This window comes from Drosophila willistoni (genome assembly GCF_018902025.1).
Source record: "Drosophila willistoni isolate 14030-0811.24 chromosome XR unlocalized genomic scaffold, UCI_dwil_1.1 Seg144, whole genome shotgun sequence".
In the NCBI taxonomy this organism is placed as follows: domain Eukaryota; kingdom Metazoa; phylum Arthropoda; class Insecta; order Diptera; family Drosophilidae; genus Drosophila; species Drosophila willistoni.
The window spans coordinates 7,297,620-7,322,804 of NW_025814057.1; the positions used below are offsets into that span (position 1 = coordinate 7,297,620).

A 25,185-nucleotide genomic window follows, 5' to 3' on the forward strand; every position below is an offset into this window, starting at 1 on the left:
TTTTTGGGACATAAACTAAAAGATATTTACGCACAACAGGCTTTTGTCGCCTACAGGTCCTTACTAGGACTTCTCAGCTTATTTGTCTAGCTCTATGTGTGTGTGTGTGTGTGCGTGTGTGTGTGTGTGGGTCTGTGTATATGCATCTTTCACTCATGTTTATTCCATGCAATATCCTGTTGAATATTTAAATTTGTGTACACAATTTCCGGAGCAATGGCTTTGACAATAGAATCATTAAGAAAAGATAACCCAAAATGTCTGGCCCTGATTCTGGGCTCTCAGTCACTGAGAGGCTTGGGGCGGCTCTTACTGCTGCTGCCAAGGTGGCGATAAGAATGCTTCAGTGGACTCAGGGCAGTGGTAATGGTAGATACAGTCAGCCAGTTACCCAAAATTCACCGCAAAATACTTAAAGCCAAAACAAATAAATCTCGGTTCCTGGTTGCTGTTGTACTGCTGCTGCTGCTGCTGCCTGGTCAAAAACAAAATTGTGCATTGTCTGTTACGATGATTAAATCAAGTTTATTGCATTTTATTTTGGCCTTTTACTTTTGGCTTCGGCTCGAATATAATTTATCAGCCAGCCAGCCAGCCAGCCAGCCAGGCAGTCAGGGAGCCATGGACAGACAGACTCACGCGTCGAGCAAATTGACAATTAAATAGAGACACAAAAGCGGGAGAGAGAGGGAAAGAAAGAAATATACAGCGATGAGTAGGAAAGAGAAACAGGCGAGAAAACTTGATTAAAATTTACCATGACAACAGTTTGGATGGTGCAAGGGGAAAGGGGATTGGCACGTGCGTCAAAGGCAGCTGCTGCTGTTGCTGCACTGTGGTCAGTCCAGTTTCCACCTCTCTCTCTCTCAGACACACGTTTCACTAGCAGCCAATATATGACAGACATGGGCATGAGTTTCACTTCCACTCCTTCATTCCGTTTTCTTCTACTCCTTTAGCTATGCCCTTACTCCTTTAGTCGTACGTGACCAACTGCAAAGCTGTCAAAAAGTTGTGAAAATTAAAAAATAAAGTCCCACAAATATGCGAGTAGCAAAAGAAATTACAAAACATATAACAAATACATACATATATATATATATATAAATATATGTATATATATATAGAAGAAAATAGCAGCCAAATGGCCAAGAAGAAGTTAAACTTACTTACACACATAAAAGTCTTGGGCAAGTGGGTGGCAAACTCATACAAAGGCCAAAGCAAAGTGAAGACATTTTATGGTCCACAATACAACTGTTCTTTGTATTTTATTATTTTTATGAACTTTAATTTACTTTAAAAACCATTCAATTCATCAGATGAATTAAACCTTTTGTTATTTATGAAAATCGTAAAGAACTTCTTTTAAATGAAATTAAATTGTACAATTTATTTACCTAAAATATTAAATAGTGAAATTAAGACTCAAAATTCTCTGTAAGTGAAAGTTCCTTTTTTGTTAATTATTGTTCTCTAATTAAGCCGAAACTCCTTAAAGTGGAATAATGTGTGTAAATATGAAAGTTAAACTAAATAACAATTTTATGACCAAAGTGTCTGTTGCAGTTTCTATTTTATATTTACTGCCTTTTTCACCTCCATTCTTTGTGATTTAAAGATATTTTGAAGAAACATTAAACTTACTTTATTTAAGCCAAGAATCAAATTGACATTATAGCCGAAATTCCAATTAGTTCTTATACTTTTTCCCCCCTTTATTCTTGTTGTTTCCAAATACCAAATAAATCGAAATCAATATAACTTTAATAAATTTGAGTAAATGTTTTATTTTAAATGATTTATATACTTTAATATACTTTGTATATAAATTAATTGTCTAAGTTAGCAAAATATTTGTCAGTCTTTGCTTTGCATAATGCTGTCTATGGTAAAATATTTACATGCCATTACAATTTATATAAATATGTTTTTTTTACTAATGAAATGCATTTTAAAATGATTGATATATGTAAATATATTTTTTTGTAGACCAAATCAGTTCAGAATTGATTGCATTGCATGTGTTTATCATCATCCGATGCGTGTTTTAAAGCAAAAAAGTAAATTCTTGACACTTTGCGTTTGGTTGCAAAAAATTTTAGTTAAATATTTTTTTTCCTTGTTTGTTGTGGCCAACCGCGACAGCAACACCAACACCAACACCAACAACAACAAAAAAAAAAAAAAGAAGAAATGTATAAAAAGTATAGAAATATGCAACATAAAAAGCTGCAATAATGTCATTGCACCCCAAAATGACAGCAAAGTTTCAACGTCGCGTCTGTTGCACCATCAGCAAACACATCAATGAGTCCCCGCGGTGACTTTGGTGGTAGTGCTGCTGCTGCTGCTGCTGTTGCTGTTGTTGCTGCTTCATATGCTGCGACATTTTTAGAAATGCCAAAAACAGAGAGCCACACTCAAACGCATCAGAATCATCTCTGTCTCTCTCTCTCAGTCTCTTTTTCTCTGTCATTTGCCATCATCAAAGTCCGTTCGCGAACAATGCTTGTCGTTGTAATTTTTATGCAACAAACACACAAAATTTCTCTAGAGGGCACTATGTAAAACTGACAGATGAGTTTCGACAGCAGCAACAATAAAGGCGTTGACAACAACAACTCCTCTCCATATATGCGATATGTCTGTATGTGTGTGTGTGTGTGTGTGTGTGTGTGTGTGATGCCGGGGTCCAACAAATTTAACTGCAAGACAAGTTTTGTTGTTATTTCTTCATTCTTTTTTTTTTTCGAGTGTGTCTGTATATGTGTTTGTTTTGTGTGTGTGTGTGTGTGTGTGTGTGTGTGTTATAACCATTTTCAGCTGCAATTTGCGGGCAACTGTTTAAAAATGCACAACAAAGTTTTACGTAAATCTAAAGGGAGTTGATATTTTTCAACGATTTATATATAGAAGTTTGATGAAAAGTTTCACTATAATCAAATTGGCAGAAGCAACGAGGGTGAGAAGAAAAGAGAGAGTAGAGAAAAAGTAGTCTAATGTTTTCCCTCTCTCGTTCACTTTTTGTCTGTCTCTCTACTATCTTTAAGCCTCGTTGTGTAAAAAGTGTGTGAAAATCTGAAACTGAATAACCTTCTTTTGAAATTGAAAGAGTTTAGTCCTGATGGCAGGTCTTTTATCGGTTTTAATCTAAATTCAACACCTTTGAAGACGAAATTTCAATTCAATTTACTCTAAAGCACCAAGACAAAAAAAAGAAAAGAACATTGCATACACTTGAAACAATGTAAATGGAATACTTATCTTCACATTAAACACAAAAGAGGCTTACTCGATCGTTTTGGCATAGGTCGAACTGATATTCTTATCTTGCAACTGCAGTTGCTTGTTAATTTTAAGTTTTTGGGAGTACAGAAATTCAACAGTGTTTAGTTTTAAAATGTTTTTGCCATTTTTAGAAAATTAAGTTTATTTTAGATTCAAAACCTTTGAGGCTTGACTGTTGAATGATTAATATATAGTTTACTTACATGACTCTGGGACGGCATTATCATGATCCATTTAAGGCGATTTGCCAATCAAAATGTAGGATAATCAATTTTTTCTCCGTGTAGAGAATTCTCTAACCATTTTTAGCTATTTTAAGCCCCTGCTACTATTCATGTCAAAGGAGAGCCACTCATCATCATTATCACTTTGCCAACTCTACATTTTTGCTACTTTTTCTTATGTAAAATCTCTCTCTTTCTCTTTCGCTACCTCAAACACGCTTTCAATGCTCTACTAACCAAGCCCGCACAAATGTAAACCAGAAAAAGAGAAAAACCAGGGAAAACAGAAAGTAGAAAAATGAGAAGATGAAGAAGGAATGGAATGGAGTGAAGTGAAGGAGCCAGATTTTCGACTAACCAAAGTGCTGCACTTTACAACATTTAAATGAAATTAAACATATTTCCTGCAGCGACACAAACGAAACGCGCGCAGTAAGGATAAGGCAAAGCGCGGCAGCGGTATTACAGGAGGAGGTACCAAAATGAAGAGAGGGAGAGAGTGAGGGAGGAGAAGAAAAAAGATGGAATAAGGAGAATAAGGACAGACATTGGCACAGAATTAATTTGTTGAATGCAAGTCGCCGGGGTTTTTGTGGGGCTTTTGGGCAAGATGGGTTACAAGGGGCAGAGAGAGAGAGAGAGAGAGGAGTGAGAATATTTGTAAGATGAAAGTTTTGCGCTTGAAGCTTATCTTAAGTGTGCGCCACGCTTTGGCACTCAACTATGTGCGTTTGTGGAGAAATGGTGGCAGCATATAATGTTAGTGGAGAGGAAGGGAGGGTGGAGTAGTAGACTGGCAGGCTTTACTGTAGGCAAAAACTTTGCCGACAAATGTGGTTTCCGGTTGTGTTTGTCTCTACGGCTCACTCGTCCACTTTCCCTCTCCCACACGTTCACTCTCAATCCCTCTATCTCGCTCTCTTTCTGTCTGCTCTGTGAATATGTGTTGGCTGAAAAGTGCCGCAGACATCGTCAGCGTCCTGTGCCGCCCCCGTTGTCTTGTCTTGGTGTGGCATAATTTTCGCGCTTTTGTGCACATAATTTAAATGACTTTTGAAAAGTTGCTCAAGAGCTACAGATAAGAGCCTCCTGCCGCTGCCTCCTGCTGCCTGCCGCCAGTCCCGCTGTTTCCCTCACCTGCATTCCCTCTATTCTCCTGCTGCGACATCTTTTTACCTAATAATTATGATAATGTTTAGTAACAGGCCCAAGTGGCCCCCCGTGCTACTGCTGCTCATTCATATTAAATTATTAAATATATTTCATTTCCTTACCAGCAAAGTGTTTAGCATATTTTAGTCCAACAATTTGTTTGCGTGATTCAAACAATTAGCAAACATACACACACACACACACACATGAGTGTGCGTGCGTGTATTAGTGTTGGTGTAAATAAACGCGCTCATTAACGTTTTTCGGGCAAACTGCCAAATGTCAAACCAAAACCTCGAACGAACCTACAAAATGAGAAGCATTTGCATAAAATGCAAAAAGCCAAAAACTCAACAAACCAAACTGCTAAAACGAGGCAACAGCAGGAGCTGGAGCTGAAACAGCAGCAGCAACGTAGCACTAAGGGGGGGAAAAGGGGGACAAAGGGCTGGCAGGACCGCTTCAGCTTTGGCCACGAGGCGTTGCCGCGTGTAATTGAGCTTTGAAAATTAGATGCAAATTTTCTTTTTAATACCCTTACACCAAAAAATGAGTTATATGTATTTGTTCAGCTACGATTAGCAAGAGTTATATCAAGTTATATGGAAAGGATTTAAAGATTCAAAACTAACACTTATACTATGTTGAATAGCTAAACGAATTTCCTGCTGTTAATATAACTAACTATTAGTTCTGCGAAAAATGTAAAAAAGTAGTTTATAATAATAAGATAATATTTGAAATAAACCAACAATTGTTACACATTTTGTGTGAAATTTTAAGAGGATTTGTAATAATTTTCAATTTGAAAAAATAGGAAAAAATTTTATATATCAACATGAGAAATTATTATTATTTTATTTTATTATTATACTTCATTATTAATTATACTTGCCAAACGAAAAAGTTCCACAATCGATAGATTTTAGCACTTGAAATAACATTTCCTAAATAAGGAATCGATTTGAAATGCAACTAACCTTTAAACGAAGAAATTATTAAACTAGTAAATAATTCTCTCATACTATTAAATATTAAGTATTCCTTAAGAGTATAAAAACTTCGATAACTAAACCAATTAATTTTCCAATTAATCCGTTGTTGTTCTTGTTGTTGCTTTTTTCTAGTTTTATTGGCTTAAATGAAACAGGCAGTTATTTATGTTCATTACTTTGTTTGTTCAGAATTTTCCCCAATTTCCCCACTAAACATTTGCCTGAAATTTGCATTTTTTGTTAGACCAATCGAATCAAGTCGAAATTTTTATTCATACGTTTTGTTTTTTTGTTTGTTTTGTTGTTTTTTTTTATACTTTTATTGTTGCTTATTATCGCGTAATAATAACTGCTTACAATTAAATCTCAATCTTAATTATACATTTCGTTATTTGTTGAATGTGAGTGTGAGTTTGTGTGTGTGTGTGTGTTTGTAGGAGTGTATGTCTGTGTTTGAGTGTATTTTACAATACTTAGGCCAAAAAAAAAAAAAAAATATACACTATTTGATACTTTTTTTTTGTTTGCAAGCAACATGGGAACTTCTTTTCAAAAGAAGTTAAGCCTAAATTTAAGTTTTTTTCCGTTTTTTTGTATCGGTTTGATCTTATTTTAATTATAATATATATTTATATATATATGTATATTTAATTTAATTTGCTCAAAACACATTTATTTTACATATTTTTTTTAATATCTTTTTTTGTTTTGGTTTTTGTTGAATAGGAAAACATTTTTTTTTTTTGCTTTTTTTGTTTTGTATTGAGTCATTTGCTGCAAAAAGCTTAATTTATTTTCGTATTTATTCATTCATTTGATATTTGTCTAAATTTTTTTTTGGGGGGGGGGGTTCATTTGCAACAAACATCATAAATATTTTATATATATACGATATATGATTATGTATGTATATATATACGGATATATATATATATATATATGTTGATAGACCTAATTTATATGTAATTATTGTTTTATTTTTTGGATTTGTTTTGGTTTTGCTGTTATTTCAATTAAATAAAGTTAGTTTCTAGTTTATTTAGCATATACATTTGACCTTTACATGGTTTTGTTTGGTTTCTTTCGTTTTTGTCGTTTCATATCTTTTTTTTTTTGTTTTTTTTTGCTTGCCTGACCTCTACAGGGTGCAACAAAGTCAATGTGAAGCAATTGAACCGAGATAAAACTTACTAAACGAGATTTATAAGGTCAACAAATAATGAATAATCAATCTCAAATAGAATTTTTAGGGATAAAATGAAAGATATTTATTACCTTGTATGTTGAATGAGAAAAATGTTTTTAATTTTTTTTTGCAGATTGAAATCTCATACTTGAAGAAGTTTCAACAGAAAGCAGACCAAATTTTGAATTTTATTTTTGTTATATACTTCGCATAGAAATCGAGGCACCCTGTTTGCATATATAGGTATAAATATATTTATTTATTTATATTTAATGTATGTGGAAATTGATGTTAATTGCGTTGGTCTCTCATATTTACACAAAAAGTTGATCAAAATATATATATATATATATATATAAAAAAACAACACAAAATTGTATTCAAATAGAACAATACATTTTTTTTTTTTATTTATATCGCTTATTTATTTTTTCTATATATTTACAACTAGTTAAATAATTAGAATTAAAATTGAAATTATTATGACAAAAACCAAAACTCAACAATTACATATATAGAGAAAAAAAAAATGGTTTTTAGGTTTTTATTTTTCCTGTTTTCGTTTTCGTTTATTTACATATCAAATGACTAATTAAGCAATTATAAAGCTGGTAAAACAAAATACACGAAGCGTCAATGTGCGGTTAAATTAATTAGAAATTTTATGAAAAATTAAATGAACCATACAAAATGGCAAAATAAAAATACGATAAATGGAATAAATTTTTGCCTAAATTAATGCCATGAACATCATTGAATGTAATGTCGAATTGTTTTTTACCCTTTTTGAAAACTTTTTCTATGTATTTATTTTCTACTTTTCAATGTCATGAATGTTTGAAAAATTCAAAAAAATATTGTAAATTCGTTTGTTAGTTTTGAGTGAGCCTGCAAATCAAGAAAATTATTGAGACAATTGCATTAAATTGTCAAAGAGTCTACTTGTCAATGTACTCTACTTTTCCATAATAGGGTATATTCATAAATATACCATATTCAGCTTGTTGTCCTTGCCATGTGCCATGTTCCTCGAAAATACTTAATTAGCTGGCATTGTTCGAGATAAACTGAGTCTGTTCAGATCAGGACTAAAGAGCAAGTCAACAAGCCGGTTCAAAAAAGGCCAAAAAAAAAATCGAATGCAACAGAGGAAAAAATAATAATATAACATAAATGAAAAGAGATTAAATAAAAATGCATTAATTTTGTTATTGTATACACATGAACAGTCAACAGGACCGACCGAACAGACGTACAGGAGCAACAGCCAATAATGTTGATTATCAACATTTTCAACGCTCATTTTTTCTTTGCATAACCTCGTTAATAAATGGCAATGGTAAAGCGGAATGAGGAGGTAATGGAGGAGCCGAAGTGGGAGGAGGAGAAGGAGGTAAGAAGATCGAAACGAATCGTAGCGAATCGAATCTTCATGTACATGTTGTGGCGAAATTTTCCATTGCGGTAAGCAACAAAGTTGAATTATTAAAATCAGGCAAGAACATGGCGTATATATATATACATATATTTGTACATATACATATATAGTAAATTGGCAGGCCTTTAACCTCCCGACGATGACTGTTGCTTCTCTGACGCCTTTTTTGTATGTAAATGTGCCATATATCTTCTGGTCTTAATGTCATTTTTCTTTGGCCGTCGATGGCATCGTCAGACTGTCTGTCTGCCACTCTATACCGACTACGTCTCCCTCCCCCTACGTCTCTCCGTCTCTGTCATTTTCTCTGCAGCCATGTCATGAGTTATGACCAATAAATTGGACATGTTAACTGTGTGTCATTGTATATGCAAGAGACCCGGTCCCGGCCAAGCCGCAGGAGACCGCAGGCCATGCAATTTTATGCTGAAATTAATTGCAAGTATTTCGACAGAAAGAGAAGCCAAGATACAGCTTGTACACGCTGTGCAATAGCATGGGTAAGAGCGAGACCGATACATTGGATGCCATCCACTGGGTCGTATGAGTAATAATATAATTAGCATGCACATTTATTAAAAAATGATGAAAGCGCACAAAGTGACGACATGGCTCCAACGCGAAATCAACGAAGAATCAGCTATATTATTATGACACAGGCGAAACATAAGGACAAGGAGAAGGAGAAGGATAGAAAAAGCTATAATGTAAGAAGAAGGAAGCATGATAATATGCATAACGACCGGATGCATGCTGAAGTTTACAGATATATATATATACACATATATCTTTATATAGCACATTCTATTAATTCTTGCATGTTTCTAATTATTTAATTAATTGAAAACGTTGAAAACGAAAAGGACAAAAAAGTCTTTGGCTAAGCCTCTATATACTATATAATAATGTTTAAGTAGACATATACTTGTCCAATCTGAATAACAAATCTATGCAACAGGTTATAAGAAGTTTTAGAACAAAAAGGTCTTGATTTGAACAGAAAATATAACAAAATTATTCAATTTCCATTGGCAGTTTTCTAAACAAACTGAGCGTGAGATAAAAACTGAATAACAATATTTGAAAGGATGGGTTAAATTAAAAAGGTGTAACTTGACAAGGTATGCAAATTCACAATGCAAATCAAATTTTGACCACAAAGAGCAAAAATTTCAATTTAAATTTGATGTAATTAATCGACTAATTTATTTGAAGTATTGAGACTAAATTGGAAACTAGTCAAATGACAAAGAATATTAGCTTAATAAAAATATATAACTTTATGTTAGCTTTTAAATAAATGTCACCACCATAAATAGAAACATCGAATACATACAAACATGTAATAGTTTAGGTATATAGTTATAAAAGTATAAGTTATAAAAGCCCCGCTAACGATAAAAAAAACTCAAAATCAGAGTAAACTAAATGAAATGAAAATTGAAATGCATTTTAGTTGCTTGCTTCTTATCTTTTGTCATTTGTTAGTTGTTGTTGTTATTTGTTTTCGTTTTTTTTCCTGTTTCTGTATGTTGTTGATATGAAAATTGTTTTTGGTTTAACGCATTTTCTTTGATATGTCCAAAAAGGCTTAAGGATAAAGCAAAAAGCAGACACATACATACATACATACAAATACATATACAAAATGATGACAGCTGTCTTAAACATTGAAATGAATTATTATTATTGCATTATAATTATTGTTATAGTTTTTTATAGTAAGTTTTGAACAAATAATTCGAACAATTCTCAATTTCGGTCTGTCTGAGTGTGTCTGTTAGTGTGTCTTTGTGTTTTTAAAGTAAAATTTCATATGAGCATTTTATTTTCTCTTCGTCTTTATTCTTATTGTTTGAAGAATTTCTTGCCATTTACTTTTTTGTTTTGTTTTATTTTTTAAACCTAAACGCTAACCCCCGATTTGTATATATGATTTTTGTTTCTTTTTAAATCCCTTCTTTTTTTTTTTGGGTTCTTTTTTTTTTTTTTTGCTATTTTATTTTACCCCCTTTGGCTGCATTTTGTAAATGCGTTTTCTGTGTATGGTTTTTTGTTTTTGTTTTTGTTTTCGTTTACCTTAAGTTGGTTGATTTATTGATTTCAAAGCCAAGTCCATATGAATAAATAGAGTAAACCATGTAATTTGTAGAGCTTATTATGATAAGAGCCAGCTATATATAAGGAAATGGTTTTGGCTATAAAGATCGAATTGAATGTGCTAAGATGTGGGGGGAGAAACTTACCATTTTTGCCAGCATACTCATTTGGTGGTCTTTCCGTATAGAACATACTTTTGCCTATCGCCAGTGAGCCTTTTGTGCCCCCATTGCCATTTAGCGATGACAAACTATTACCCATGGCACCAACTCCGCCGGGTAGCACCGAAGTTTGCATCGATGTGGCCGATGATGATGAGGATGCTGCCGATGCTGATCCGCCAGGCGATAAATCGTTTTTCATGGCATAGACATCCGTTTGTAGGGATTTCGTTGAATCGTTGCGTGACGAGGGTATGATATTGTCTGGACGCAAAAAAATAAAAAAAAAAACAAAACCAAAAAGTTTTACATTACTAAACCAAAAACTTCAAAATTTAACCCACTGCCCGCTGTCTCACCCCATTTTTGTTTTACTCCCTACTAAGTGACATGTTTTTCTGGTGGCGAGTTAAATTGCCTGGAAATCTTATGCTCTTTCTTGGAGTTTTGACCAGACATACATACATATAGATATATATATGCATAGACATACTCCCGCATCTGTTTGCCACACGAAAACCCATTCTTTGTTGTTTCTAGAGGCCAGGATTAGGTCTCGTTTTGTTCCTCTACGTTTGCCAGTCACTTTAAATAAAATATGTTGGTCTTTTCTCTCCATTGTCGACAGCAGCAGCGGCGGCGGCGAAGGCAACGTCAGTGTTTCAAATGTTTGTGTGTTTCCAACCTAATGCCCCCGAAAATCCCCAGCATAATCCTGTAGCATATTGCTTTGCCCACAACCAGGACACACTCACACTCACACCCACACATACACATAGAGACAAAGACACAGGACTATGGTTAAAGAAGAGAAGAGAGACACAAACTTGAAAGTGTGTGTACTTTTCTGCTCGACTTGAATTTCTCGTAAAACAAAAAATGAAAAAAGAAGACACGAATGAAACAAAAAATAAAGCAAAAAAATAAGAAAAGACAAAAATGGTAAAAACCCCGTCGCTGAAATAGTCAAAAGTGCTTTACTTTATCTCTTTTGTGGGCGTGTCCAACCCACTGACTCACTCCTTTCACCTAACCCGGTCCCCTTTAGCCCACACCATTGGTGTATGTTTGTGGATCTGTCTGGCTTAGCTGCTACTTTCGCAGTTTTGTTTGTGGCTCGCCGTATCCTGTATCCTTCTGCTACAGCTACATCCACTGCTTTTGCTTTTGGTGTGACTTTCACAGTTTATGCAATGTTCGCAAGCCGAATGCCAAACCCTATACCCCATGTTCCTTTCGTTCTCTCTCTCTCCCTCTCTCTCTCTATTTCATTTTCTCTTGGGTCGTCCTGATACTATACTTACTCTCCCTGGTTTCCACAGTGGTGTGTGTTACTTGTTTGGATGGTGTTGATGGCAAAGGTATTTCTGCAAATGGATTTGAATAACAACATGCAGCCATAATTAATTATTAGAAAAATATGTATTCACCGCTGTGTTGAACGGGGAACATGGACTCTTTACGTATATATATATATATGTATATATTTGAGTATATAAAATGGTTTTGCATTTCAGTCTTCTTTGGTTAGGAAAATTTATGTATGAGTGTTTAGGTGTTTTGCTTCGCCTGATGCTTCTTTTTGGTTTAGTATGTCAAGAAGGTGTGTGGGTGTGTGTGTGTGTGTTTAAGTCTAGGAAAGAGTACCTTAAAGTTACCTTAAATTAACTGGAATAATGAAAATGATACAAATTATAGCATACTTCTTTGGTCCAAACTTGCAAACATTTGAAATATCTTCACTACTTCAGCATAAATTTGAACTAGATTTAAAGTGGCAACATATCCAGCCAGAACACAAGTATCTAAAATAGAGGTCAACAAATTTCAATCCCCTCTCAATTATTTTTGCATGTAAAGCTGAGAAAGGGAAGTTTCAACTTGCTTTCCAATGAACTGCAATCGTGAGATTGATGAAAAGTATAGCATACTGTTTTGGGTTATATTTTTAAATAGAAATTCACCATGAAGTATAGCATACTTTTTTGGGCCTTACTTGAAAAACTTTGAAATAACTATTACATACGATTTTAATGTTATTATATTTTAGATTCATAATCATTTAATGCTCAAAGAAAATTTCATTCAGAGATTGATGTAACAACATCAAACCAACTAGCAAGCAATGTACAAATTTCAGCTCTGTGGTAATCCATTTAGGTTTCATAATCTACATACCTTATAACAAATTGCATTCCATTTTGTATTTGACTTTTAATTTCTCTACTCACACTTTAACCACTTGACTTGAACTTTTTGCCACTCAACTAAGTACAAGAGTAACCACAAAAAAAAAAAAAAATGTTAAAAAAAGCAGAAGACTCGAAACCGAAAACGAAAACCCAACATCAAATATCAATAAATTTCAGTTATTTCTAGTTATGCCTTAAAGGCCACAATAACAACCAACTAGTAAACACAACATGAAACTTTCACAAAACTGCAAAGCCAACTAGAACTAAATACATATATAAAATGCAAGCCAAGCCACTTTTGAAATAAACGAAAACTGGAAACGTAATGTATATACACACACACACACACATATATATATATACACATACATACATATGGCTATAGGCTGCTCCCAACCGAATGCTAGTGTGCTAGCAGGTAAACGATACAAAGTCAAACAACAATTCCGAAATTCACCTTTTTATTTTACGTTTACGTTTACGTTTATGGTGAATGTGTCTCCCGTCTCCCAGTTGCAATAAGCTGGATCTGGGAGTAAGAGCCTGGATAAGGCGGTGGGATGACGAGAAACTGAAAGAGCACACTACTTGCTGGTGCTAAGAGAATAAGTGAAGGATGGCGAGAAGGGGGCCAGACACATAGCCTCCGCTCGTTTAGTTTTACGCTTCGTAGCACACACGGCACACATATCGAAGCTAGACGGAGATGTTGCCTCTGCTGTAGTTGTTGGTCGCTGGAGCAGAGCCTCGGCTTCAATTCTAGCTCCTTCCACACTCCCAGCTCCAGATCCCTGGCTATAGCTATGGCTATGGCTCTGGCTCATAGGTAAAAGCTTTTGGCAAAATTGTGCCACAAAGGGCACACGATATTGCATTGCTATGGTTGAGTATCTCTATCTGAATTTGTTTGTGTTTGTATGTGTGTGTATGGGTGTGTGTGTGTGTGCATGTGTCTGTATCTATATTATGTGTGTGGGTGTTGTACTGTCTATGTGCCTTCGGTGTGTATGTGTGTTTACTGTAACTAGTGCACTTAAGTTACCAATACAAATGCACTTACCATAAACACGGATAGAGCCTTCCGTTTCCCCCAGAGAATTCTTTGAGATGCATCGATAGTTGCCAAAGTCACCATATTGTAGGTTTCTTATCGTCAGTTTCATGTGGGCGCTTTAGAAAAATGGAACACAGATATAGAATGGTATGAGAAGTAAAGTCTTGTTGGTATATTTTCCCATGTGCAGGAAAACGGGGCAAGGGTGGGGGGTGAAGAAATGCAATGTGGTTAAACTTAATTTTAAATGTTTGCTCTTGAAAGAGAGCCAGAGGGACGCGAAGTAAACAGGAGTATGAAGAAACGTTTTCAAGAACTCTTGTCTTCGGGGTTGACTATCGTCATCACGAAATATCGATTTTCTTAGATTAACATTAGAATAACATATCAACATTTCAAGTGCACAATGCTTGAGCAATATCATACGATTTCTTCAAGAAATCAATTTGATAAAAGATTAAATTTTTATATCGATTCACTTTTAACTTAAACTGTTTTTTTTTCTCCTCTTATTGTTAGCAGTTAACATATTGCTAACGATTTAGCTAAAAAACTATATTCGTATTGCATGTTATGAAACATCGAATTTTAGAGGAAAACATAAATTAAAATGACTAACCTAATATATTTTGATTATTAATTTAAAGAATGTCATTTGAACGTCCACAATTTTAGTTTATTTCCACATTAATTCAAAATACACAAAATATTTGTAATATTATTCAAATTAACATACTTTTTTTGTTAGTAAGAAATTGTGATACTCTTCAATTACAATAAATTGAGACCTACAAGTGAAAACTAGCTTTTGTTACATTGTCCATAACCAATTTCAATGAATATTTGCGTGTCCATCTCTAGGTCTCTGTTGGAAAGCAACTAGAGGCATTTTGTAGGCAAAATTTTCTCTCTGGCATCTCGATTTGAGGCTTTTTGGCAAGTGCAAATGACTATTAAATATTTAACAATACACACAAGTTAACATTGTAATTTTCTATGCTATCTTTCTCGTTCCCTTTATGCTATCACTTGATTGATTTGATGACTTACCGATAGGAATTCTCAGTGTAGTCGGTTTTATACTTTTTGCTTGGTAAAACCATCACCGAATTGTATACCCAATAGATGATGGCTCTGAAAAATGCAAAATGCATAGAGAAACATTGAGAGATAAATATACCGAAAAACTGCAAAACATGTAATTTGATTTTCACCAATGAAAAGCAAAAAAAAAAAAAAAGGAAAACAAAACAGGAGAAAACGTGAAGAAAAAACACAAGAAGAGAAAACTAATCAAATGCTGTCGAAATGAAAGTAAATATTTTTACAAAATCAAAAAAAGGGGGTTGACTACGGGGGCGGGGAGTTTAGTAATAGATACACTGCAATCACAACATGAAAACGAAAAAAAAAAAATTCGGAGGATGAGAGAAAAGTGTAAAGAACTTACTTGGGATGTGCCTCGGTGTGGCAATCGATGGTTACATCTGTGCCAGCTGGAGCACCAACAAGTTGATTCGGTACCCAAATCATGGGAGAGACTGCAAAGTAGAGAAACAGAAAGAGAGAGAGAGAGAGAGAGAAGAGGTGGAAAGTTTGATATGAAATGTTTGCAATGTAAATGAAGAAGAGGAGATACGAGATCCGGATTGAGGGGATGGGTATAAACTGAATGGATTGGTGGGAGAGGGGATAGTATCCATGACAAGGTGTCGCTGCATTTTAAGCGTTTGGCTAGAGCACGCATAAGCCCCTGCATTACGCCTGTTCAATGTCTTTCTCTTTCTGTCACACACTTCTTAGTCCCACCTGTCCAATTCACCCCTTTGTCTCTCTGTCTCTCTGTCTGTCTGTCTGTCCGTCTGCCTCTCTGTCTGCCGTCTCTCTATCTGTGTGTAATGGTGTCTGACTGCCAGCTTAAAATGAAAGTGCAATGACAAAGCTAGAAAAAACTTAGACGAAACGTGGTTGGGTAAGCAGGCAGGTGGTGGCAAGTCGGTAGAGTTGGTAACTGCTGCCTGCCTGCCAATATGCGACACGGTTAAGGCAAATACTCTAGACCAAATAGAACAACTAGAAAAATGAAGTTTAGCACGAAGTACGTGCTTTGTATATACGTACACATGTATGTATGTGTGTGTGCTCACTTGGTTGAGTTAACTTTATGTCGAGGTTTATGCATGTAACTGCATGAAATTGCCAAAGCACATGCTGAAAGGCAAATGTAATTTGTCATTACAATTCTTAAAAATTGACAGAAACAATACATGCACTTGAACCAATTGTATTCAACATGACTTGTTTAAACTTTTAGCTTTTAGCATATTAAAATGTTTTGCTTGTAGATCAACAGAATTTTGGAGTAAATAAACTTTTTCTTTAAGTTTTCTGCAATAGTTATTCTTTACAAAATTAAACAATTTGTTAACTCTTTTCCATTACAGCTGATTAACAATGCTTTAAGACCTTTTTATGTGATTAATTACTGGTAAGTTGATAAAATCTTCTCTAAAATGGTGTTTTATACAAGTTGAAGTTAAAAGGTAGAAAAGAGCAAACATATTGAAATCGGTATAGTTTACACTCAAATTAAACCCTTCCATAGTATTCATATCATTGAAATTTTATATTTTTTTTCATAGTTGTTAACATTACAAAACATTTGGTTATAATCAAATTCTGCGATGTTCTTCACCATCGTGAATAAGTATACCTATTATTCTTCAGGCTAGAATTTATATTCAAAGGAAATTTTTTACTTGACGAATATTTTGTACTTCTTTATGTCATTGCATAGGTGAAATTATATTTGATTGGAGTTTAAATTTTTTCAATACACTTCTTTTTGCCTCAAAAGGTTTGAGTTTTGAAAACTATCAATTAGATCCAAAAAAATTGATTTTCAAAGATCATCAATATATTTAACCATTAAATTATTGTTTGATTTGTTACTAACCAAATGTTTGTCAATTTTAAAGCTTCCAGTGGGTTACTTTTAATTCTAACTTCTTTGATTTGATTTAACATTTTCTAAGTTACGTTTCTTTTTATGGAATTTTTCCATAGCGATTTTTTTTTTATTGCAAATGCCAAATAATTTTATTGTCACTCCTTTTGTCGTCACTTAGACTTGTTAGCACACACTTCATATGATATATTTGTCCTTAGCAATATCTCCCACCCACACACACATACACGCACGCACTTACATAGACACATATATCTTTTGTCAAGTATTTTCATTTTCAATTTCAAATAAGATGAGAAGGGAAATTGAAACAGCGAACGGCTTGTTTGCAAGCAAAATTTAAATGCGCCATCCTCTTGGTGATGACAATGCCCAAAAACTGTAATGCGAAACATGGTTGCTGGTTACCCTTATGCCACGCCTCCTTCCTCCATACACAGTCATACACACAGCGTCAACTAACTCCAACCACGCACAAAACCGTTCATAATAAAATAGGACGACGACAACGGCAAAAAAAAAAGAAACGACAAAAAGGGGGGAAAAAAAGCGAACTGAGTGAAGAGAAAAACGCCGTCAAAGTCATACGTGCAATGCCGGCAAGTGACTTTATTGCAGGTACGTGACGTGAATTATTGTCAATAGGTGAGTGGAATGAGCAGACGAGCCTCGAAACGATGAGATGAGATGCGAGGGAGGGCGAGTGGAGAGCGAAGCGGTAGAAACTCGTTAGGATTAACAAGCGTTTACTGGCGCACACGGCATGCAACAGCCGCGCAACTTTTACGCCCCAGAACCAGGACCAGAAGCAACTACACCTACCCATCATATATCAGCTGCATTAGACAACGACCAACGAGAGAGTGGAAGGAGATGCTGCTGCTGCTGCTTCTGCTGATGCTAAAGCATTGGAGCCTGCGTTTGTCACTCATTGCGGGACGCCAACGAGCGTGCAGTTAAAATTGATGAGCAGCAGGTACGCGACGACGACGATGGCTACAGCCGTTGCCTATACCGTATTGCCGATGCCAATGCCGATGCTGATGCGATACTCCCTGGATAGATAGATGGATGGCTGGCTGGCTGGCTGGCTGGCAGGCAGAGTTGAGCTAAATGAATGGATAGATATCCGCGTACTGAAAGCTGCTGGTCGCCTGGGTAAGTGCTTGCGCGTGTTACAACTAAAATGGCATCGAGTCTCTCTGACTAATATAATACCTAAAACCCCCCTGCCACAAAGAATGGAGTATATGTATATGGATGTACAACCGACCCCTTTCCCATCCCTCCTTCAGTACACCATCCATTATGTTGTGCTCTCTTCGAGTCATCTCTATACTTTGGCCTATACTTACATTCCACATCCAATATGATGCGTTTCGAAACTGAGGGCGGTACACCATTTGTGGCTATGCATAGATATGCTCCCATCTCATTGCGGCTGACTTTGGTCAGTGGCAGGACATCGCCATCATAGACCAGAACTGCTCATAGATAATGATGTTGATGATGATGTTTGCCAGTGTCCGTGTCCGGAAAGTGTCCCCCAGCCAACGAAATAAACGTGCCGAGCATCAGTAATATGAACAGGGAACAAGACATTAAAATTGAAAAAGAGGGTTGAATTTTAAAAAAAGAGTTTGGCACAACAACAAGCTAAACAAATTAATAAACATTTAAAGGGTTAAAATGAAGAACTGAGGTAATCTTATAATATATATAAAAGCAAGTCTTTTTGCTGTCTTTAAGAAGATTTTTCAAAATTATATCTTTAGTTATACAGTGAGTTTACTCAATTTCAGTTTATGCCAAATTTTACTAGGCACTTAACGTTGGAAGTGTTAGCAAGACTCAATAAAATGGCTAAGATTATTCATCTCACAAATATACCGAATACAATGTGACCAATGCCTTAACCTTACCTTGTGAGATTTTGTTTTATTTCATGCTAATTTATGCAAATTTAATATAATCATATATTATCTCTCTATAGGAAAATGTTTATTGAAATGTAGTCTTTTATAAAAATATAGTAAAAAGTCTTTCTCTTTTACGTCTTTAGCCTTTTTATCAATGAAAATTTATCTGAAATAAACTTAATAAAAGCTACAAAGAAGACTTTGAAAAATAAAACATAACTTTAGTTTTCTAAATTTATAAATTCCTAAACATATAATCAGTTCTTCAATCTTTTTGTTTGATAAATTTTAATTTGTCTGTGAACGCACCTTTCTTTTTCTTTTCAACCGCAATTTCTTCGCCATCCTCACGACGCCAAATAATTTTGGGAGCTGGGAAACCATCGGCCCGGCAAGTCATATTAATATTTTGATTCTCACGCACAGCAACCGATGAGGGGGTGCTCTCAATGTCCAAGATATTGGGAGGAACTAAAAAAGAAAGTTTCATTAGAACTTATTGTTAGATAAAACTAAAGGGAAAGGGGAGGGGGGTACTTACCGACCACCTGAAGATAACCCACTTGACTGATCATGGGATTTGTATTGACCTGGCACATGTAATAGCCGCGATCATCCTGATGGGCCTGATTGACATGAAGTAACCAGGTGTTATCTGTGTAGGTGATGCTATAACGTGGTATACGCGAAATGACATGACGATGAATTGTCAATATCATTTGACGATCGATGTGGATCCAGGCCACCTAAAAACAAGAAATAACAACAAATATAGGAAAAGAATCGATTTTTATTTTGACCAATGTCAGAACCCCATACAACCAAAACACAGACCCCCACATTCGCCCATACACACACACACACACAAACACTTACACACATACGCTTACGTATGTATAATAAATGAATGTCATGAGAGTTCAAGAAAGCCAACTTGACAGCTGTTTCCGCTTTTTTAATACGCTTTTTTTTTTTTCTTTTTGCTGCTGCTGCTGCTGTTGGCACTTGCCTTGGCGTTGCTTCGTTTACATTGCGTGTGACACAAGGACATCTCTGGCCTTTGCTTAGCTTTGCCTTAGCTCTTGCCTGCTGCCTGCCGCCTGGCTTTGCCGCCTTTGGCTGAAGGGAAACTTTTCAAATTTACTCACTTTCATTCTCTCTCATACTCTTCTCATCGTTGCCTTCGTTGACAGCAATGAGTTTCCTCGTTGAACAACTGAACAACGATGAAGAAAGAAGGACACTACTACTACTACGACTACGACTACGACTACTACATACAATGGCTGGCCATGTCCAGGCTTCTTCCTCCTACGCGCTCCCAATGTTGACAAAAGTCCAATAAGAGCCAGCAATAGAGTGGAGCCTTTTGGACCTTGGTTAGTGTTTTATATGAAGTTGATATGGCGAGTAAATATTTGTGATTTGTTATGAGCTGCACTGTGCCAGCAACATCAGCAGCAGCAGCAGCAGCAGCAGCAAAAGCATAAGCAAAAGCAAAAGCAACAGCAGCTGAGAGGAGATAAATGATAAGTGATTTTCTAGTCATTTTGCAAGGAGAAAATATATGTATTTTAGGGAGAAGAAAATCATGCCAAGGTCCTTGCTATGGCTAACAGTTTTTGCAATTTAACTTTGGCCTGAATAGCTCAACTCTAACATACTTGGGGGATCTGAAATCTTTTTGACTTTGCAAACAGTTCATAAATTATATTCCCAAATGACAACTATTGGCATAGCTTTTAAAGTAAATTTCTTGTTGTCATGTTATTTTTTGCAGCATTTAAAGGCAATTGCGTTTCTTGCTAGGCCTAGAACATTTTTCTTTTCATTCTTTTGTGCTGTCGTTATCTTTCAACTGTCAATTGACTGACTGGCAACGCCTCCTCACAAAAAAAAAACGCCCATCGGTCTATACGTTTTCTATTGCCCATTGTGGGCAATTTATAAAATTGATTTTTGACAGTCTACTGCGTCTGGGTTTTGTTAAAAGAAGTTAAGAAGAAAGTTAAAAAAGAGAGAGAGGGGAAAAAGAAACTCCTTTATCAACTCGGTCTGGTCACGCTGTTCATTTTCCGCACCATTTTCTTTAGTTGTTCACCACCACGCACTAACCCACTCGTTCACTCTGTCAGTCACTCACCTTATAACCACCCAAATGTTCAACCACACAAGGCAGATTGGCATCACGGCCCACAGCCACTGTCACATTTGGTATAGGTTGCGCGAAACGTGGCTCATCCATCATAACTGAAAATTACAAGAGCAGATACAATAGAAAAGTTAGTCAGTTAGTTAGTTGGTTAGTTGGTTAATTGATTAGTTAGTTGGTTAGTTAATGAGCTAAACCATAAATAAATATTCAAGTGTACACTGTGGAATAAATTTATATATAAATATGTGTTGATTATATAAAACTTCTTTAATTCGATTACTTTGTAACATATAAAGGCAATTAACTCAATTTCCATTCAGAAAATTCCCCATTGGTTTTAGCAATCAGCTTATGGAATCAAAATAAGCAGCAACTACAACAATACTCTATATTTATCTAGTTCTAATTTAGGCAATAAAATTTAATACATGTGGGAATTACTTTTAATTTGAAAAGTGTACTTCAATTACAGATTGAAAAGGTCAGAAGACACTGATAGACATCTACGTAATATACGAAACAGAGAAATGTTTATTTTTGACATTACTAAAGTTAAACCTTGAACTAATATATTATTCCACCAACACAGAACAACTACTGATTAAGAAGAGTTGATAATAAAACGATAGATTATTTAAGGAAATAATGCTTTGTATCTTTAAATGTCATATACGCCAAGAGAATAGAAGTAGATGGAAAGGAAATTCTTATACTCTGTCTAAATCAATGAGAATCAAAGGCAAAACTAAAACTAAATTGCTTAAAATAAATTAAGAATTTTTAATTTATTTCTCAATTCTTAGTTTCCACTCTTTGGATTTTCTTTAAATTAAGCTATAAAATGCCATTAAAAAATTGGGGTTTTTTTTTATAAATTTTATTTCAAGTTAACAAAATCATTATCTTTTGGTGGTTACACTCCTTCCATTCTGCTAGCCACCTTGCAAGCTTTCTCTATAGGGTAATAAAAATAAAGAAGTGCAAATGATGATGGAGCTGGCGTTTTTCAGTAGCAGCTGTTGTCCGGATATCCCTGACCTGACCCTCGGGCCAAATATAATCAACATCAGTAACAGCAGTTGCACTGGCGGCGATGGCAGGCCGCAGCGTCATTATGAAATAATTAAACAAAGCAATTTTTTATCTGGCTGCAATGGCAACACCGACAGCAACAGCAACAGCAACAACGATAGCGACAACGGCAGCTACGACTACGTTGGATGGATGGAGGGATGAAGATGGGAAGGACTCCTGGGAGCTGACACGTACCGTAAGCCTGTTGAGGAGCTGCTGCTGCTGCTGCTACTCCTGCTCACCATCGTCCTTGGTGGTTGGATGCCAATGCTATGTGCTTTGTTTTTCTATGCATTTTGCATTTTGGTGTGCTGTGTTCGTGTTCTGCTTTTCCCCTTATACTATTCTATTTTGCTTCATTTTGTTTTTCCTGTTTTTTTTTTCCTTTTTTTTTTTTTTTTGCCGCGGAAACACCTCTTCCGTTTTACCCTGCTCCTTCTACTACTACTACTACTACTTCTCGTGCTGCTACTCTTCGTCGAAGAGTAAGTTTGCTTCAGGCTAACAGGTACGTGTGCTTGTTATCTGCGCCACGCAGTCAGCGTGCCCGCATGCCAACACACTGCACCTGTCTCTCACCAATACACAGTTGGTGTGTTAGTGTCTGAAGGGGGGCAGAGGGGACCAAAGAGTGTGGCGTATTGTGTGGATTGCGGGAATAGCATGAGAAAAGGGCGGGCAGGAGAAGTAGAGCTGGAGTAGAAAATGTTGGTATGTAAAGGTATGCGGTGGGCACAACTGAAGTACAGGACATGGACATTGAATGCAAGCCGCCGCCTGTTTTGAGGTCTCATTTTCCTAATTAAATTATGACCCGGCAGAACAAGAACAAGAAGACAACAGCAACAACAACAGCAAACCTATATCTACCATTACCACATTTCGTTGCACTGGGCCGGAGCAGGGCATTGTCGAAAAAGGCTTCAATAGCAACGCAACATCAGCAATTTGAACAAAATACCAACTGTAAAGCAAAATGGTTCAAGCACGAGCAATAGGTTTAAATGGGATTTTGTTAACTGAATAATTGGGCACACACACCTAAATTGATAGTTAAATGTTTAAACTATTGAGTCAATTTTGATTCACTCAACTTAGACAATTAAGAATCTTTTACAAATAAATTTCGTAGACAAGACTAGTAGAAATATTGAAAAGGTGTCAATGGAAGTCTAAATCAATTTTAACGAAATAAATCAAGTTTCAGTTTTTTAAATGCTATCAAAAGAATTTTACTAAAATCTGAAATGAATCGAACTTCCTAAAAGTCTTATTTGTAATAATATAATAATTTAATGTAATAATTTTTTTAGTTATAAAACAAAACTTTAATTTTTTTAGTCATATTTGAACTTGTCAAAAATATCTCCATTTAAAAGAAAATATTAACATTTGCAATGTGTAAGGAATCTTAAGATTTTTCATTTGAAAACTTGCTAAAAATCCTATGAATTGCCAGTTTTTGTTATAGCTATTCAAAGAAGAGGTTCTCGAAATAAAGCTAGTTATAGATTTAAATATATAAATATTGTATCAATTCAGATGAATGTGTAAAAAAATGAAACCAAATTGAAATGAATTTCTAAATCTTTTTAAAACAATTATCGAATATAATGCATTATATAACAATGCACATATGTATGCATATATATACATATACCCTTTGATTCATGTTTTTTTAAATAGGTAATGACCATTATATATCACTGCAGATCATCTTCTCACTTATTTCAATTCACTCTTTTAACATGTATGTATATAACTTACATCGTTGTATCTTAATTATGATATTATTAAAACATTTTAGATAAATTGCTTCAATCTTTTTCTTCAAAAAAAAAAAAACAAAAAGGCGTTGACTTTTTCTTTCTTATTAACTTCACTTTAAACTTTAGATTCTTGTCTTTAGCTCAGTTTTTATCCTAAGTGGGCTCCTAAAATAATACTCTAAAAAGTATGCTATTATTTTTCTATCAACATTAACATTGCTGAGACTGCGTCATAATCAACTGTTTAATTGTTGATATATCATTATTTGGTGAATGCAACTTTTGAAATAGGCTTTTTACTGATCAAACTGCAATATCAATTCCATAACCATATAGAACATACATATATTTTGACAAGTAATTCCTATGAAATATGTGAGCTCAAACTGTAAATGTCTTCGACTCTATAAGAATTGGTAGTTCTCCCCCGAGTCGTATTACAAATGTACTAACTATGAGTGTATAATAATACATTTTAACATCTAATTAAGTAGACAAGTTAATTTCGTAGCTTTACTACTTACCATGTGTCACCAAATTGGTCATATAGATGAGGAACATTATCCGACGATTTGTGAATCGGCTTGGAAATATGTTAAGTGCCAATAGGAGCAATTTAATTACCGTTATGATGAACATTTTGTGTATTTATCTTGTTTTCTTTCTGTGATTGTGTGTCTGTGTTCTGTCCGTGTGTTTGTGTGTCTGTTTGTGCGTGAATGTATGTGCGTTGATTTTGTTGATTTTTGGTTGTTGATTGAGTTGATTTAAATCCGTTGAAAATTCGTTGAATTATTTAGATGAAGCAGCGACACGTTTCGATATATTTACAGGATATGTATATATATATATATATATATATATATATATATATATACATATATCTATCTTTGTATATAGATTGGATTATTTGTTGTAGATACTTGTTGTTAGTGATGCTGATGATGCTTTTATTATTGTTGTTGTTGTTTTGTTATTTTTGGAAACACAGAAAGACAGGGGAATATTGAGGAGGGGGTAACGTCGAGTTGAAAAACATTTATTTGATTTTGCGTAATTTAATTTGCACACACAAGTGAACACTTTGGCAATTCAAATTTCATTTAGCGTAAAGCTTTAAAAAATCGCTTAATTCACTTGACGCGTCGATGGCATTGCGGTTCGTGTTGCTGTTGTTACTGTTGCTGCAGACGAAACAATGAAATTGAAAATAAAAATTGCACACAAACACACACACACACACACATTGAAAGATAGAGAGAGGGGGGTAAGAGAGGCGAACGCCAAATAGGGATATACAGAGGCCGTTGCAGAGTATCGCTGATTCAAAGGGGATTATGGCATTTATTATTATTATGGCACTTTTATTATTGTTGCTGTTGCTGTTGTTGTTGCTGCTGGGCTTTACAATGTTGTAAGCAAAAGCAACAACTACAATGGGTCACACGCATTGCCTTGTTCATGGCTTGAACCTTTTCTCGCTCTTTATATGCTGCAGTTGCCA

General features: G+C 35.1%; 1 protein-coding gene across 1 annotated transcript; it reads right to left on the reverse strand.

Annotated features, from left to right (window-relative positions):
* Positions 1-10,299: 10,299 nt before the first annotated feature.
* Positions 10,300-24,370, reverse strand: LOC6639371 (lachesin). Its single transcript, XM_015179093.3, has 11 exons — positions 24,206-24,370; positions 20,827-20,933; positions 19,225-19,429; positions 18,993-19,154; positions 18,120-18,248; positions 15,247-15,337; positions 14,847-14,930; positions 13,803-13,912; positions 11,852-11,914; positions 10,533-10,811; positions 10,300-10,460 (listed from the first exon to the last, which is right to left on the reverse strand). The coding sequence occupies exons 1-11, from the start codon at positions 24,318-24,320 to the stop codon at positions 10,390-10,392; spliced, it is 1,416 nt and encodes a 471-aa protein (XP_015034579.1). The 5' UTR covers positions 24,321-24,370; the 3' UTR covers positions 10,300-10,389.
* Positions 24,371-25,185: the final 815 nt, after the last annotated feature.